The sequence below is a fragment of the Maniola jurtina genome, chromosome 18, assembly GCF_905333055.1.
Source record: "Maniola jurtina chromosome 18, ilManJurt1.1, whole genome shotgun sequence".
Lineage (NCBI taxonomy): Eukaryota > Metazoa > Arthropoda > Insecta > Lepidoptera > Nymphalidae > Maniola > Maniola jurtina.
In genome coordinates this window covers 7812351-7826599 of record NC_060046.1, presented here as the reverse complement: position 1 = coordinate 7826599, position 14249 = coordinate 7812351, and the positions used below count along the sequence as shown (strand labels likewise).

At 40.5% G+C, this 14249-nt stretch overlaps 2 protein-coding genes across 9 annotated transcripts in view; one reads left to right on the top strand and one right to left on the bottom strand.

Moving 5' to 3' along the window:
- The window catches only part of LOC123874353 (dynein heavy chain, cytoplasmic), a 55681-nt gene extending 48809 nt beyond the window's left edge, over nucleotides 1-6872 (top strand). For all 7 annotated transcript variants that reach the window (XM_045919633.1, XM_045919634.1, XM_045919628.1 and 4 more), the window contains 12 exons: nucleotides 383-596; nucleotides 941-1013; nucleotides 1389-1510; nucleotides 1798-1983; nucleotides 2584-2712; nucleotides 2945-3056; nucleotides 3547-3644; nucleotides 4087-4215; nucleotides 4876-5073; nucleotides 5371-5481; nucleotides 5997-6160; nucleotides 6475-6872. In XM_045919633.1, the coding sequence (XP_045775589.1) occupies nucleotides 383-596; nucleotides 941-1013; nucleotides 1389-1510; nucleotides 1798-1983; nucleotides 2584-2712; nucleotides 2945-3056; nucleotides 3547-3644; nucleotides 4087-4215; nucleotides 4876-5073; nucleotides 5371-5481; nucleotides 5997-6160; nucleotides 6475-6643 (1705 nt within the window). In that variant the 3' untranslated portion in view covers nucleotides 6644-6872. The remainder of the gene's footprint in view (nucleotides 1-382; nucleotides 597-940; nucleotides 1014-1388; nucleotides 1511-1797; nucleotides 1984-2583; nucleotides 2713-2944; nucleotides 3057-3546; nucleotides 3645-4086; nucleotides 4216-4875; nucleotides 5074-5370; nucleotides 5482-5996; nucleotides 6161-6474) is intronic.
- LOC123874356 (ADAM 17-like protease) overlaps nucleotides 1-14249 on the bottom strand; it is a 47611-nt gene that overhangs the window by 21440 nt on the left and 11922 nt on the right. The window contains exons 8-20 of one of the 2 annotated variants that reach the window (XM_045919638.1): nucleotides 13958-14096; nucleotides 12419-12654; nucleotides 11720-11858; nucleotides 11161-11230; nucleotides 10567-10693; nucleotides 10181-10292; nucleotides 9639-9754; nucleotides 9109-9264; nucleotides 8317-8429; nucleotides 8105-8181; nucleotides 6244-6252; nucleotides 3460-3465; nucleotides 2754-2766 (exon numbers count right to left, since the gene is read on the bottom strand). In XM_045919638.1, coding sequence (XP_045775594.1) covers nucleotides 8121-8181; nucleotides 8317-8429; nucleotides 9109-9264; nucleotides 9639-9754; nucleotides 10181-10292; nucleotides 10567-10693; nucleotides 11161-11230; nucleotides 11720-11858; nucleotides 12419-12654; nucleotides 13958-14096 — 1269 coding nt within the window. In that variant the 3' untranslated portion in view covers nucleotides 2754-2766; nucleotides 3460-3465; nucleotides 6244-6252; nucleotides 8105-8120. Of the gene's footprint in view, nucleotides 1-2753; nucleotides 2767-3459; nucleotides 3466-6243; nucleotides 6253-8104; nucleotides 8182-8316; nucleotides 8430-9108; nucleotides 9265-9638; nucleotides 9755-10180; nucleotides 10293-10566; nucleotides 10694-11160; nucleotides 11231-11719; nucleotides 11859-12418; nucleotides 12655-13957; nucleotides 14097-14249 lie in introns of those variants that run through there. The other variant, XM_045919637.1, reaches the window with a different exon arrangement.

Sequence of the window (14249 nt, the reverse complement as noted above, 5' to 3'; positions counted from 1 at the left end):
ACTGAGGGATGACGCGCTATAACTTCCCCAATTGTCGCACTCAAAAAAACATTGCATTATGTAAGCTTCATGTCCATTTCAACTTAATCTAAGTAAGAGTAAGTTGGGATATTCTAGGTTGGAGCGCACTTTCCTAAAATGTCTATCTATGGGCCTCTTCTAGTCTTTATAGACTCCTATTCTAAGGGTCTACAATAAAATGCGAATCAAATAGAGTAATCTAATCCAAAAGTAGTTTCCTTGAAATCTACGATACACGGTTGTAAACTCACTTTTACTTTGTTGACGTCGAATTTTCTGACGTCTTTTCGGCGTAAGACATAATCGACGATGGCGTATTATCGACGTATGAAATAGAAGTAACCTAGAAATATGTAATCAGATGGGTGATGCTGAAGAACGTCCACCTGGCGCCAGTGTGGCTGGTACAGCTGGAGAAGAAGCTGCACTCGCTGCAGCCGCACCCCAACTTCCGCCTCTTCCTCACCACGGAGATCAGCCCCAAGCTGCCCGTCAACTTGCTGCGCGCCGGCCGCGTTCTTGTCTTCGAGCCTCCTCCTGGTATCCGCGCCAATCTGCTAAGAACCTTCGCTACCGTGAGTATCCAATACTCCGAACAAGTCGGTCTATAGGCACCGGATGATCCATCTTATATCGGCGATCCAGGATCGTGGATCGTTGGTTAAATTCGCTGTTCACATTTTTTCACAGCCAATCAAGGAGCAGAATTTAACTACCGGTTACAACTACGATAAATATACGTTTTTCTTACACAATCGGAGGCTGCCTTTAAAGTTGTCGTAAATCTATTAAATATAACAGTCAGATATCGTTATTCCAAACTCATGTATTTGATAAACGACCAATTTCTGTTATCTTGTTAAAATTTTACACCCATTTAGGTGTAAGATTTGATTCTAAACTTTACTTTTCTAATCAGGTGCCAGCAGCTCGAATGATGAAACAGCCATCTGAACGCGCTAGACTTTACTTCCTACTGGCGTGGTTCCATGGTAAGATCTAGCTTATACACGCACTTTTGATATTCATATTAGAATTTCGTTTTACTAGATGGATTTAGATTTTTTTTAATCCCGAGGAAACTGATTTTCTTGGCCTATATCCATCTCCGGGATACAAGCCGTATCTGTACCAAATAGATGATGCCCACTACTTTGTTCAAGTAAATTTAGATATTTTTTTTGTAAAACCCATAAGAACTCTTTGATTTTAAATCGGGACAAAAAGAAGTCTATGCACGTCAATCAGTTAGCTGGAAAATCTAGCAGAGAGATAAACACTTCCGCATTTATAATATTAGTATGGATAGTATGGATTTTAGTTATATTTTTTTTATATAAACGACAAATTAATATTCTATTCTGCAGGAATCGTGCAAGAACGCTTACGCTACGTACCGTTAGGCTGGGCCAAGTATTACGAGTTCAACGAGAGTGATTTACGTGTGGCTTGCGACACGCTCGATACATGGATCGATGCCACTGCCATGGTAAGAAACTTGTACCTCTGTATTCATTGCAATAATAAAATTAAAATTCATAAGAATAAATAAAAAAATGTTTTAGAATATCTTGTACATTCTAAAACAGATTTATATTTATGTTTTTATTAAAATTTCATAATTCTAGGTCAACAGTAAGTACCCTATAGATTTTCTTGACAGACACGACAGACTGACAGATGGAGAGATAGACAGACAGACAAAAAAGTGATCCTATAATCCTTTTTTCCTTTTGAGTTACGGAACCCTAGTAAAATCATATTAATTTTTCCCAGGGTCGTACCAACTTGCCTCCAGAGAAGGTCCCGTGGGAGGCGCTGGTGACGCTGCTGTCTCAGTGCATCTACGGAGGCAAGATCGACAACTTGTTCGACCAGCGCTTGCTGCACTCCTTCCTGTGCAAGCTCTTCACTCCGAGGTCTTTCGAGGCTGACTTCGCTCTTGTAGCTAACGTGGACGGGGTGAGTTCGTTGTAACATTTCTTTTTACTCATACCACAGAAGAGTAAGAGTACCTTCCAGGTACTGAAAAAGCTCCTTGCAAAAATGTTTTCATAAATAGTGACTCTTGTTACGATCTAATAAATAAGTACAATTCAGCTTGCATAGCGTTGCAGCCTGAAATTCAATAAACGCATTTAACTTCTAGATTTGTGTTGAACCTGAGAGTTTTTAAGTAGAAAAGTTTTTTTTTTTAATATGTATCACGTCCAAATTATCAGATTATGGTCGATTCCTTTAAAACATATCCGGGGTCCTTTTTCAATAGGCCTCTGCTTGCGACGCACCGCCAAATCTACCCATTGAAAAAGGACACCAGACTGTTCAAAACTATTTGGGGATACTCCAACAACAAACAAAAAAAAAAACAAGTTTATCCGTCATATATTTATTTTTATAATAAATATCACTCACGATAATTGAAACAGTACATTTTTTAAAATTTTCTTTAAGATTTAAGCAAATTGGATGTAACTTTTACATAGCAACACAAAATATTTAATGGTGTTTCTAAGAGAACATTTTGTTCAACAGCAATTAAAAAGTTTTAAATTGTTGAAGGCATCTGGAAACCAGCGCCACATCACGATGCCAGACGGCAACAGACGTGACCACTTCCTCAAGTGGATCGAAGAGCTTTCCGACAGACAGACTCCGTCCTGGTTGGGACTGCCCAATAATGCTGAAAAGGTAATGTTACATCTTACTAGCTCAAATTCTTTAAGGTAATCAAGCAAGTCACTTCTCCCAAAAACGCGTAAGCAACGGCGCATAGGACGTTCTTGCCCCGAACTACCAATGAAACCGTGTTAAAAGTGAATAACCAAACTTTGAAATATCTAAGGGCCTAGCCCCAGGCTTGCATTATGTCAGCCTGAGTAAGATTTTAGAAATATTTTAAGTGCTGTATTTAAAATCACAGGTTCTCCTAACAACCCAAGGCAGCGATCTGGTATCTAAGCTCCTGAAGATGCAACAGCTTGAGGATGAAGAGGAACTGGCGTACAATGCCGCGAGTCAAGACCATGATCCCAGTAAGACCTTTGCTATGATTTTTTTTATACTGCCATCCAAATAAAACTTCACAAACTTAAGATCAAAACTTCTATCCGATGCCTATTAATCCCGTTCCGTAACTTCGTCACCGTGATTGAAGATCTATGGCGGGAAGTTGAAGACCTGTCGCAATATCTAATGCGATGAAGTGAATTTATTTCTTTCGTATTACGATATGTCATAACCATTTCGGAAATTAGATTCTACTGAGAAGAGTCGGCAAGAAACTCAATAGTTTAATAGCTATTTTTTTTTAACTAAATATTACATGAGCCATGTAACTATTGCATTAGCTTGTGTGCTGCTGAATGCAAAGCTGACCGTTTCCATACAACTTTGTCATTTAGAAATTCGTCATTTGTATAATAACCGCGACTGAACATAAATTGTTTGGATCTGGAAGATCTATCAAGTTTCTGGAGTGGAGACAGCCACAAGCTTAAATAATAATATATTCTCTTGGTTCAGATTCTATTGTAGTGGTAGGCGACGGAAGACCAGCCTGGATGAAGACGTTGCACCAAACCGCTACCAGTTGGTTGCAGCTGCTACCGCAGGAACTACCGGTAAGTGTCTCCTCGCAATTATTACATATTCTCAAACGGTTTATTAGCTTAGTCCTGTGGTCCTTTGAGCCATTATCAAAATCAAGACAATTCATATAAAACTCATATTTTACTGTTGTTTTTATTTTTCTAATAAATAAATTCAAACGATTCGCTAAATCTTCATAATTTGTTTTTAACCACAATCTAAGTATGATTAATGATGATTAACGTGACTAACGTTACATCGTAACGTTACGTGAATAACGTAACATGATTAACTTTTTTAAAAATTCTGTGGGCTCTTGATTTTCCGGAATGATAAGTCCAATCTCCAGTGTATTAGAAATCAGCGAGGACAAATTAATTTAACTATTAGTATGTTTCTTTCCAAGTTCCGCCTTCGGTGGGCGAGTGTGACTCGCACTTATGTAGTTTTTAACTTATCCATCTTTGTCTGTAGACCCTACGTCGCACGGTGGAGAACATCAAGGACCCGCTGTATCGTTTCTTCGAGCGCGAGGTGGCGGCCGGCGCCTCGCTGCTGCAGCAGGTGCTGCACGACCTGCGCAACGTCATCGCTATCTGCCAGGTCAGTTCGCCAGCTTTGCCACGTCTTCAGGCTTCTTCGTCCCACTGAAGTGCCAGACTGCGTATGTTAACCGAACAGTTCAGGCGTCAAACAGTTACCGCAATCCTCGAGCTTTGTGCTCGTAAGTTGTCTACGCTTGCATGAATAGGAGTACCACGGGCTGCCTTGCGATTCGTTATTATCGATATAATTATTTATCATATCAGTTATCAAAGCTAAGAAAAATATAGACTAAAAATAATAATTTAGCAATGGATATCTATCAAATGTATGGTTTAACATCCTTAATGCAGCCTTCCATTTTTAAAGAAGGGTCACATCCATTACGCAATCATAGTAGATAATATTGCGTCTCCTTTACTTCTATATTGTGCAAGAGAGAGCGGCCTGTATAACTCGTCTCCTGAACAAACTATAGCGGCAATTTTGTGGCCGTCTAGAATAATTCTCTTTTCCCCTAGAACATTTTATTTCAAGTGTGTGTTTATTTATTTTTATTTTATCCATATAACTCTAAAAGATATTTACATAGGTTCTTAACAAGGTTAAGTCTTGTCGACTTGCCTGGGCGCTGCATATTCCTCTATATAACACTTTATATGAATGAGACAACTACACAGAACAATTACATGTCAATAAATGAATGGCATGTTTCGGCAGGGGTCGATGAAGCAGACGAACGAGACGCGCTCGATGGTGGGCGCGCTGGTGCGCGGCATGCTGCCGGCGGGCTGGCGGCGCTACGCCGTGGCGCGCGGCTGCACGGTGCAGCAGTGGGTGGACGACTTCGCGCGCCGCGTCGGCCAACTGGCGCACGTGTCGCGCACCGTCGCCGACCAGGGCGCCAAGCGGCTGCAGGTACACAGGCCGTCACATTAAACAAACGGTCAAGTGCGAGTCGGAATCGCACACGAAGAGTTCCGTACCAGCGTACAAGAAAAAACACTTTTTTTCACATTTAATTATCATGGCCGCCATGATAATTAAATGTGAAAAAAGTGTTTTGAAATTTTTTATTATTTGTTGTTATAGCATACATAATATATACCAAAATATACCAAATGTTCGCTCCAGCCAGTCGTACGGAACGAAAGCAACATACGGAACGAAAGCAACGTACGGAACCCTAATTTAATGTAGGTTGTTCATTTGCAGAGTATCCCCGTGTGGCTTGGTGGGCTGCTGAACCCGGAGGCCTACATCACCGCGACGCGGCAGTGCGTGGCGCAGGCCAACTCCTGGTCACTCGAGGAACTGAACCTGCAGGTAAATAAATCAGTTTCAAATAAATTCCCTTGAACTTTATTTCATTTTTTACCATTTATCAACTTATCCTTACTTGTATCTAATTGCTGAAAAATATCTTTAAGTATAGGTACATACATTCTATTGATGAAGTATCAACTTAAAATCCAGTAGATAATTTTTGAGGAGAGCACTTCCAAAAAGACTGATATCTGCAGACCTATTTCAGAGAGAGATCGCCAAAAAACCTGAGAATCCTCAGAAACTAACGTTTTTACTTTTTAATAAAGGAACTTAAAATGTCCTATCAATGTTTATGTTTTAGTTTTAAGTTTTCGTACGAAATTAATAAAAACTTTGGTCGTTTTAGCGGTAATAATTATTTATTATAAAATTACTTTTTGCAAACTTGCTATTACTATTACTTTATATACTATTGCCATAAACTATTACTATAAAAGTGGTTAGGCGCTTTTATAGTAATAGGTCGGCAGATGTGGTGAGATGACTTAACTAGTATAATGTTATTATAATAGGTGACGATTCCGGACCCCGGCACGCCGGCAGAGAACTCTCAGACGGAGTGGTCGTTCTCGGTGACGGGGCTCAAGCTGCAGGGCGCCACCGTCAAGGGCAACCGCTTGCTGCTCACCAACACCATCATGGTGGATCTGCCTTTGACCGTGCTCACTTGGATAAGGTTAAACTTCTTTTTTATTTAAATATAATATTGTCGTGATAAGGTAATGCAGTAGTATTTGTATCTTATTTGTTATTAGCTTAATTAATTTGATCAGATTTGATGAGATTCAGTCTTTTTTCGATACCTTTTCACGACACAATAACACGTATTATTAATTTATAACCTTTTGAAGAAGGGTCATTTTATTTACTAAACATATAAAAATTATGTAGTTTTATATATATCAAAATTCATTTAGAAGCCTTGGTAAGTTCTGTTTCTGTGGATTATTTACTTTCACATAACAATAAACTCTTGAATATTATTTACAGAGGCGCGGAACCGGCGAGCGCGGGTCAGACTTTGACACTGCCCGTGTACCTCAACAGCGCGCGTTCCGAACTACTGTTCACCGTACGCCTGCCCATCGCGGCCGGGCAGGAACCGCACGCGTTCTACGAGCGCGGCGTGGCGCTACTCACCTCCACTGCGCTCAACTAAGGCCCATCGTGATCAACTAACCCCTATCGTGATCAACTAAGCCCGTCGCATTCAACTGCAGCTTTTATAAATTCTCTCGCTAAATAATATTCAACCACTTCCCAGTTACATCCCAGAATTACAATTTAATGTATTTTAAAGTGCACGTAATTAATAAAGTGTTATTAAATTATATAATTCGTCACTAGTATATGATATAAGCATATATTATGTATTATTTATTCAAGAAATAAAACAATATTAATTAAAAGTTATGGTTTTATTGACTAGAAATCCCTTTTTATATCAAATATGTATTCATTTGTGTTTTCACGGACACAGCTCGTAAGACAGGTAGGGCACAGGTTGCGGAAGGGTGGCAATTGACGTAAAAATCAAGGCTATCAACGTCACTATCACCCTCAACGCAACCTGCGCCCTACTCAATACCCATACAGATAACATTAACCCTACCTCACGAGCTGTCTCAGTGAAATTAAATAATAGTAATTCAAGTAGGCAAACTTGAGACTTGATAACTCAAGACTACGAAGTACCAAGTCTTTTAGTATCAATGTAGACGATGGGTTTGTGGTTTGGTACTTTATCAAATATAATAATGGCCAAAATCATAGACGCATTCTACTGTCTATGGCTAAACTAAGTTCTACTGTAACTATGAGCCTACAATATATACCTACCGGTCGATTCAGGTTCAGGAGACTCGAATCGGTAAGTTATAAAAATGATCTTATTGTACGGTTACTTATCGAATCAAGTGTTCTGAACCGCCCGGCTGGATCGCTTACTCGTAATACCTACTTAAAGCAAAACCTGCCTATTTTTGCTTAGCGAGAGCGAGATCGCACCCCACGGGTCTCTAATTGGTTAGTCGAAGTGGGATAGCGAATTGGCGATTAAAGTAATTGCTTCAAGTAAGTGTTGCAAGTGAACTGTCATTACTTCATGCATTTCGCGTGGAATGCACGTTGAGGCTACTTCAGTTGTAGACTATCTTTCCATCTCTGATCTCAATCCTTTGGAATGGAAATAGTCTGAATAAATTCATTGCGTCTTTCACGTGGACATAGCTAGTATGCCCTGTCAAATTAATTTCCGCCAACTGCAACTAGTTATATAGATTATCGCAACGTGATAGATTAAAAATCCTCCTTCTCATGTTAGCACTGTAATGTTGGAGGCCCAAATAAAAGAGTTGTTCATTCTGTGCGTGCTTTAATGAAACTCTTATTTCTAAGGTGGGTTGCAGTATTTATATGATTCAAGAGCACCACTTCAGTTAGCTCCACTAAACAATGTACTAAACATTCAATGAATTAATTTTGACAAGTAAGGTACCTAACTACCTACCTAGATTTTAGAGAATAATAAGGAAAAGCACAAAATATAATGTAACTTAAATTTTATTTCATAAATTTTTGACAATTTAACTTAATATTCGACAATTACTTATGAAAATACTAATACTAATTCAAACTTATATTTGACTAGTTCCTTGAATAACAGTTTTCATTCCAGGAGGCTTTAGTTTTGGCAATCTGAAACAAGCAAATTGTATCACTGTAAGTTACGGCCAAAAAGAAAATTGAATTGAATTCAAAGATATTATAAACTTTAAAGGTCCGTGAAACGTAACTTTAACCGCCTAACTACGACTAGACCTTAATAGTGACCTTGTGTATATGATCTTGCGCGGCGACGAGGGATGCACGAAGGTGTCGCGCTGCCGCTCCCACTCCGCGTACTTCTGCTGCTGCCGCTGGCGCCGCCGGTCCACGTAGCTTATCTAACAAACAAATGCATGTAGTGAGTTTGGGGTTTGCATGTCAAAGTCAAAATCATTTATTCAAAATAGCTGTACTGTTGTACCTTTTGTTTGTCCGATTTGTTAGATTTGAAAGATGATAATATAGTGGTGATAAATTAATTACGTAAACTTAAAACTACGAGGGCCCAAGTCTGAGAAAAGCCCACAACAAACTCAGCCGGTTTTTTTATTATCACCACTTTACAAAATGCATGCTGCAGAGTAACCACATAGCTCAACGGGTTGCGAAGCTGAAGTGGAAGTGAACAAATAACATAGTTCAAATAACCGCTAGACGTTGGTATCCCAACCCTATGGTGCTGGAATCGCGACCTCGTACGGAAAGTGTCCACTTCAACTGCTGGGCATAGGTTCTCTTGTAAAGATTTCCACACGCCACGGTCTTGCGCCGCCTGAATCCAGCGACTCCCTGTAACTCGTTTGATGTCGACTGTCCACCTAGTGGGGGGTCTTCCAGCGCTGCCCTTTCCGGCGCCCCGGACCCCAACGTCTATAGGTTTTCGCACTATGTGGCCCATTGAACCAGACAGCTCAACAGATTGCAAAGCTAAAATGGGAAGTGCACGTAGTTTCCACATGTTTGTATGCAAATGTTTCGTCAGTTCAAATTCATGGTTAGAAGGTCACTACTACTCACTACACAACTGGCAGGTATCCACACAAAGGCGGTCCCGAGCACGACAACGCCAACAATGTTGTCGCGCAGGAAGCCCAGCACGTTATTGATATTGATGTCCTCGATTATGTCCCAGAAACGCTCCACTACATCTTGGATAGTTTTCTCACAAACACCCTGAATATTAAAAAAAAAAAATTTAATCAAAGGTTTTTATGGGAAATCATTAGCTCTCAGTAGTTGTAATCGAAACCGTAAACTGTTCATTAAGTTGGGTCTTTCTTACACATTCTCCCCTGTAAATGACGAAACCTAGCCTGTTGTTCACCACTTTAGATTCTACTAAAGACGAAATAAATGTTTTGATGTTCTCAAGACAGCGCCTTCTATGACACTTATACCGTATATTAAACCGCAATTTGTTACGTCAAAGATAGTTTCTGTATGAAAAGATGTCAAAAACATCATAAAATACAAATAAAATGATAGAAAATCAGAGCACCTGGACGTTTCAGTTACGACGCGACCAACAAAGCGAATTAATAACTCACCTTATTACAAAAGCCTTGAATGCAGGGCGTGCCATCAGGCAAGATGTCGTTGTGTGCCACTGGGAAGCATGTCTTGTTTAAACTTTTACGACAACAACGTTTGCAGGCATCCGCAACTACGAAATAGAAATATTCGCGTTTACATTAATTATCACTAAATTATTTATATCTAACTATTGCCCGCAACTTGGTCCGCGAGTCCAAAGTCGCATTTAGTATACAGATAATTGATTGGTTGAAAACGTTCTCATGCGAACCTCAGATCTCTGTTCGCTAAGTTGCTGCTAATAATACTAATTAGCAGATTGGACCTACATGGTCTGCAAGTGCTCACCACCCCGCATTTGATGAAAAGTATCAGACGCAAATTTGCGCATGATACTATTAATGTTTCTTAGTCTGCTCAAGGAATCTTCCTGAAGAGTTTACTTGTACAATTATTGTAATATATATTTAGATAAGTTCAGCAGTAAAGCCGATTAAAGATTGTCGGATATACAGACGACACACTGTTGCAGTATTATTGTACCGAGTAGTCATACCGATATCGCACATGCAGCTGTGCAGGCCTTGCGTCTCGCAGTAGGGCACGCACGAGCCGTTGCGGCAGCGCCCGCGCTCCGCGCACTCGTGCTCGTCCGCGATGGCCGGCGCCTGCGACACGGACAGACAACAATAATAATTAATAGCTAAGCATACGTCCACGGATCTGCCCGACAGATCTGCCTGACAATTACGTTTGGCGGACAGAATTGCTGGTGTGTGGTGAGAACAGATTAGCCTGCCCGATGCCTGCCCGCAGCCCGTACTCAAAACCACCAGATCGGGCACGGGGCAGGCAGACCCGAGCATCCAACTGTGTGTGTGTGTGCATAGCGAATGATTACACATCACAAGTTCTTGTCGCTGCACACAACACACTACCAACCTTGGGACAGTCGGCGGAGGCACCGTTGCATGTGGCCTCGCCCTCGCAGGCCGAGTGCGCGGCCTCACGACACACCACGCCCGGCGCCGCGAACACGCAGCCCGCACAGCACGGAGAGTTCTTGTCACTGCACACAACACACCACGCATAAAACCACCACCCATCGCTACAGTGCGGTTGGCATTAGGAAAACGAACTCTGAGCTTGAACCTACGCAAATAACGCAGGCGCGATCAATCAGTTTGGTAATAAAAAGGGAGGTGTGACGCCTTCGTCGGGTATCTATGCAGTTGGTTCGTCAGTTAACCTGACTAGTCTCACGCAATATAAAAGTAGTGTGCAGATATTTATCTCTTCTACGTTTTCGCCAGCGAATGCGAGGTCGCGGATTTCTGACCTTACCCAGACGTGGACTCACGCCATTGTTTTAGGGACGTGCGGACTATCAATCTTGTCCCAACATCATCCTAAACTGTGATAACCTATAAAAACATCCTTCCTGTCGATCAGAGCACTTACAACTGAGGCCAGCTGTCGGATTTCCATTCTAAATATTACATAAATCAATTCATTATGACAATCGGATCAAAGTACCTGCAAACAGCCCCTTGATTTTTCCGGAGCTTACAATTTTTATCGCAGCACATATCGTTATCCTCCGTACCTGAACAGAAATTAACTTTTGTGAACATATTGCTACACAGAAGTTTAGACGTTCTTGTTGCAACGTCTACACTGCATTCTATAGACTATAGTGTCGGTCGATCATAGGTGACTGCGATCATCGTAATGTAGCTGATGTCAAACTTTGGTGCTAGATTTTCTGATGATATGGCACATTCAGCTCACAAAAAAAACTAGTGTTGTTTAATCAGTTTTAATAACAAGTGTAAATTAAAAATTTATAACACCCCCCGACAAGTGAAGGTTACTTAACTAGAAAAGAGCTGATAACTTTCAAACGGCTGAACCGATTTTCTTGGAATATAGCTAAGAACACTCTCAATCAAGCCACCTTTCAAACAAAAAAAAAACTAAATTAAAATTGGTTCATTAGTTTCGGAGCTACGATGCCACAGACAGATACACAGACGCACATGTCAAACTTATAACACCCCTCTTTTTGGGTCGGGGGTTAAAAACAAAGTGTCACCCAGTAAGCCGGCGTCGCACTCCTCCCCGCCCTCGACGCGCAGGTTGCCACAAAAGCTCTCCTCGGGCTCGGAGAAGCAGCGCCCCGACTTGGCCTGCAGCACTTTGCGGATCGAGCGCAGGCTGCACGGCGAGAAACGCTGCAACCGAACATGCTCAGTGAATGTGAAAAGACAGATAGCATAGTAAGAATTATTATTTCAGGCTTTACATACATAATAAACAGTAACAGCTGGATACAATACAAAAAACATACTCAGTGATATTATTATTAAACCACGGTATAAATTAATTACACAGTTTAACTTTACTATGTAAGTAGCAATTTGACAGAACTGCAGAATTAAAAAACTGCAAATGGCTATTCAGTAACTTAAAAAAAAATGAAACGATAAAACTTGAATTTGTTTTTCTTGCTTCAAGCATTTTCCTTACTATAATGAAATGGAAAATTGTGTTTTGCACCTCTGCAAAATTATTTGCATCCCCTGCTTTTGAATCCCTAGCTTCGCTCAGGATTCTATTTTTGAACCAGCTATAAGATTCGACGAGTATTTTTGAACTTTCTATTGAACTACTTACTTCGTTCGTGGTTAATTCAATCTTAATACCCTCAGCTTGCTCTTTTCGTTTGAATCTAAGTAACTTTGCAGCCTTGCGCTATAAATAACTAAGTATTTTAAGTAATTCCCAAGCTCACCTTATTGTTGACGTCGTAGCCGCTGACGCTGTAGGTGTACATAAGGTAGGAGCCGCCGTGGCTGGCGGCGGGCGAGCACTCAGCCACGTCGGGGTCGTGCTCTGAGCCCCAGTTGTGGCCGAACTCGTGCGCCGTCACCAGGTCCGCCTCGCGCGTGATCACGCGCTGCCCGTAGTGGTTGCGCGAAGACGATAGACCGGAGTTCAGGTACAAGGTGTATCCGTTCTTAAAGTACTCTGGGTATATTGGATAGAAGCACGCGTCACTTTACGGAACTTCATGATATACAAGGGACATTATGCTTAACTTGCCATCCCATAAAACGGACAAATCTGAGTGTACAATGCTCATGCTTACATTGCATTAGACAGTAGGTACATTTGACACAATCGTCACTTTGCAATTGTGCATCGTAAGGGCACATATCCTAAGGATGCTCAGGTGTCGATGTTAAATTTACATTGAGTGTGTTTTTTTTTTGGTTTGTATGGTTTTTAATTTGTATGGTTGTTGAGTGCCCATGGTGCTTGATATGTCTTCCTTCCTTGCTTGCTGGCTTACTTTTTCTGCATGATTCGCAGTGGAAGGACGGGCGGTAGGTAGCGCATGCTGCACGTTGTTCGGTACAGATTTGTGCTTTAGTGGATTATAGCAAATTAAGCATATTGTACCTTGTATGCTCTGTGTATAACATTCGGGAAAATAAGGATCAATTTTCCGTTCACAAAATATTCGATACGTCCAAGGCGTACAAAGAGTTTAAGTTAAGAAAATAATACTAAGAAAACCTCTTGTAGTTTCAGCTTGCCTTAAAGTTAAGTTGTGTTAAAGGAAACCTTTATTTGTTAAAATTATTATATTAAAACCCAAGACAAACTTCAATGAAACAGAATACTAAGACAACACGTCTTAATTAGATATGAATGAATAAAGTAACATTTACAAGTGTGGTAAAATGAGAATGAGATTTTTATTTTTTTTAAACCTACTGAATCTATTTTACGATGTTCATGCAAGGGACGATACAAAATAAATAATATGAACTGAACGTGAGTATGGTGAATGCAGCTAACGTGCAAAGCGAACGAAAACAACATAAAATAAACACTCACATTTTGCACCGAAACAGCTGAAAACAACGAAAACAAAACTAAAACATTTTCGTGTAAAATAATAAGTAAATAAATTATTTTAAAAAGCTATCTAATTAAAAGCTCTGGAATCATGCAATACCTATATCAATACAAAAATATTGTGTAGAAATAAATTGCTAAAATTGCTTACTTGAACTTTAAATATATCAGTTAATCAACTAAAATCTTTTATTTAATTACGATCAGCATTTAGTATTTATGACCATATAATAATCGTGATAAATACTGATCGTGTAGGCAGCCCTTGTTGATGGTAGTGCCATCTTTTTTGCAACGTTTGTAAAAAAAAAACAGACGCGTAAAAGGACGCGTCAATTTCAAAAGCACCTCAACATGTAGTATAGTATAGCAAGACGATAGTTGAGGCAGTAGTCACAGCACGTACCGGGGGTGCAAATCCCGCCTACGGAGTTCCGACGCGGCGAACCGACGTACGCGAGACCGAGGATGCCGCCTTCGAACTTGAGGTCCGTAAACAGGTGCGCCAGGCAGAAGTCCTTGTGTGAGTACTCACGACTGAACACCTAAGTGTTTACAAGACAAAACAAACTCGGTCAGACTTCATTTTATACCTAACTCAATATATGTATATAAAAGTGTTATTAGATTAGTCTTGGCCTATGACACGCGAAACTCTGGAAGGTATTCATCATCATCATAATTAGACCGTGAACATC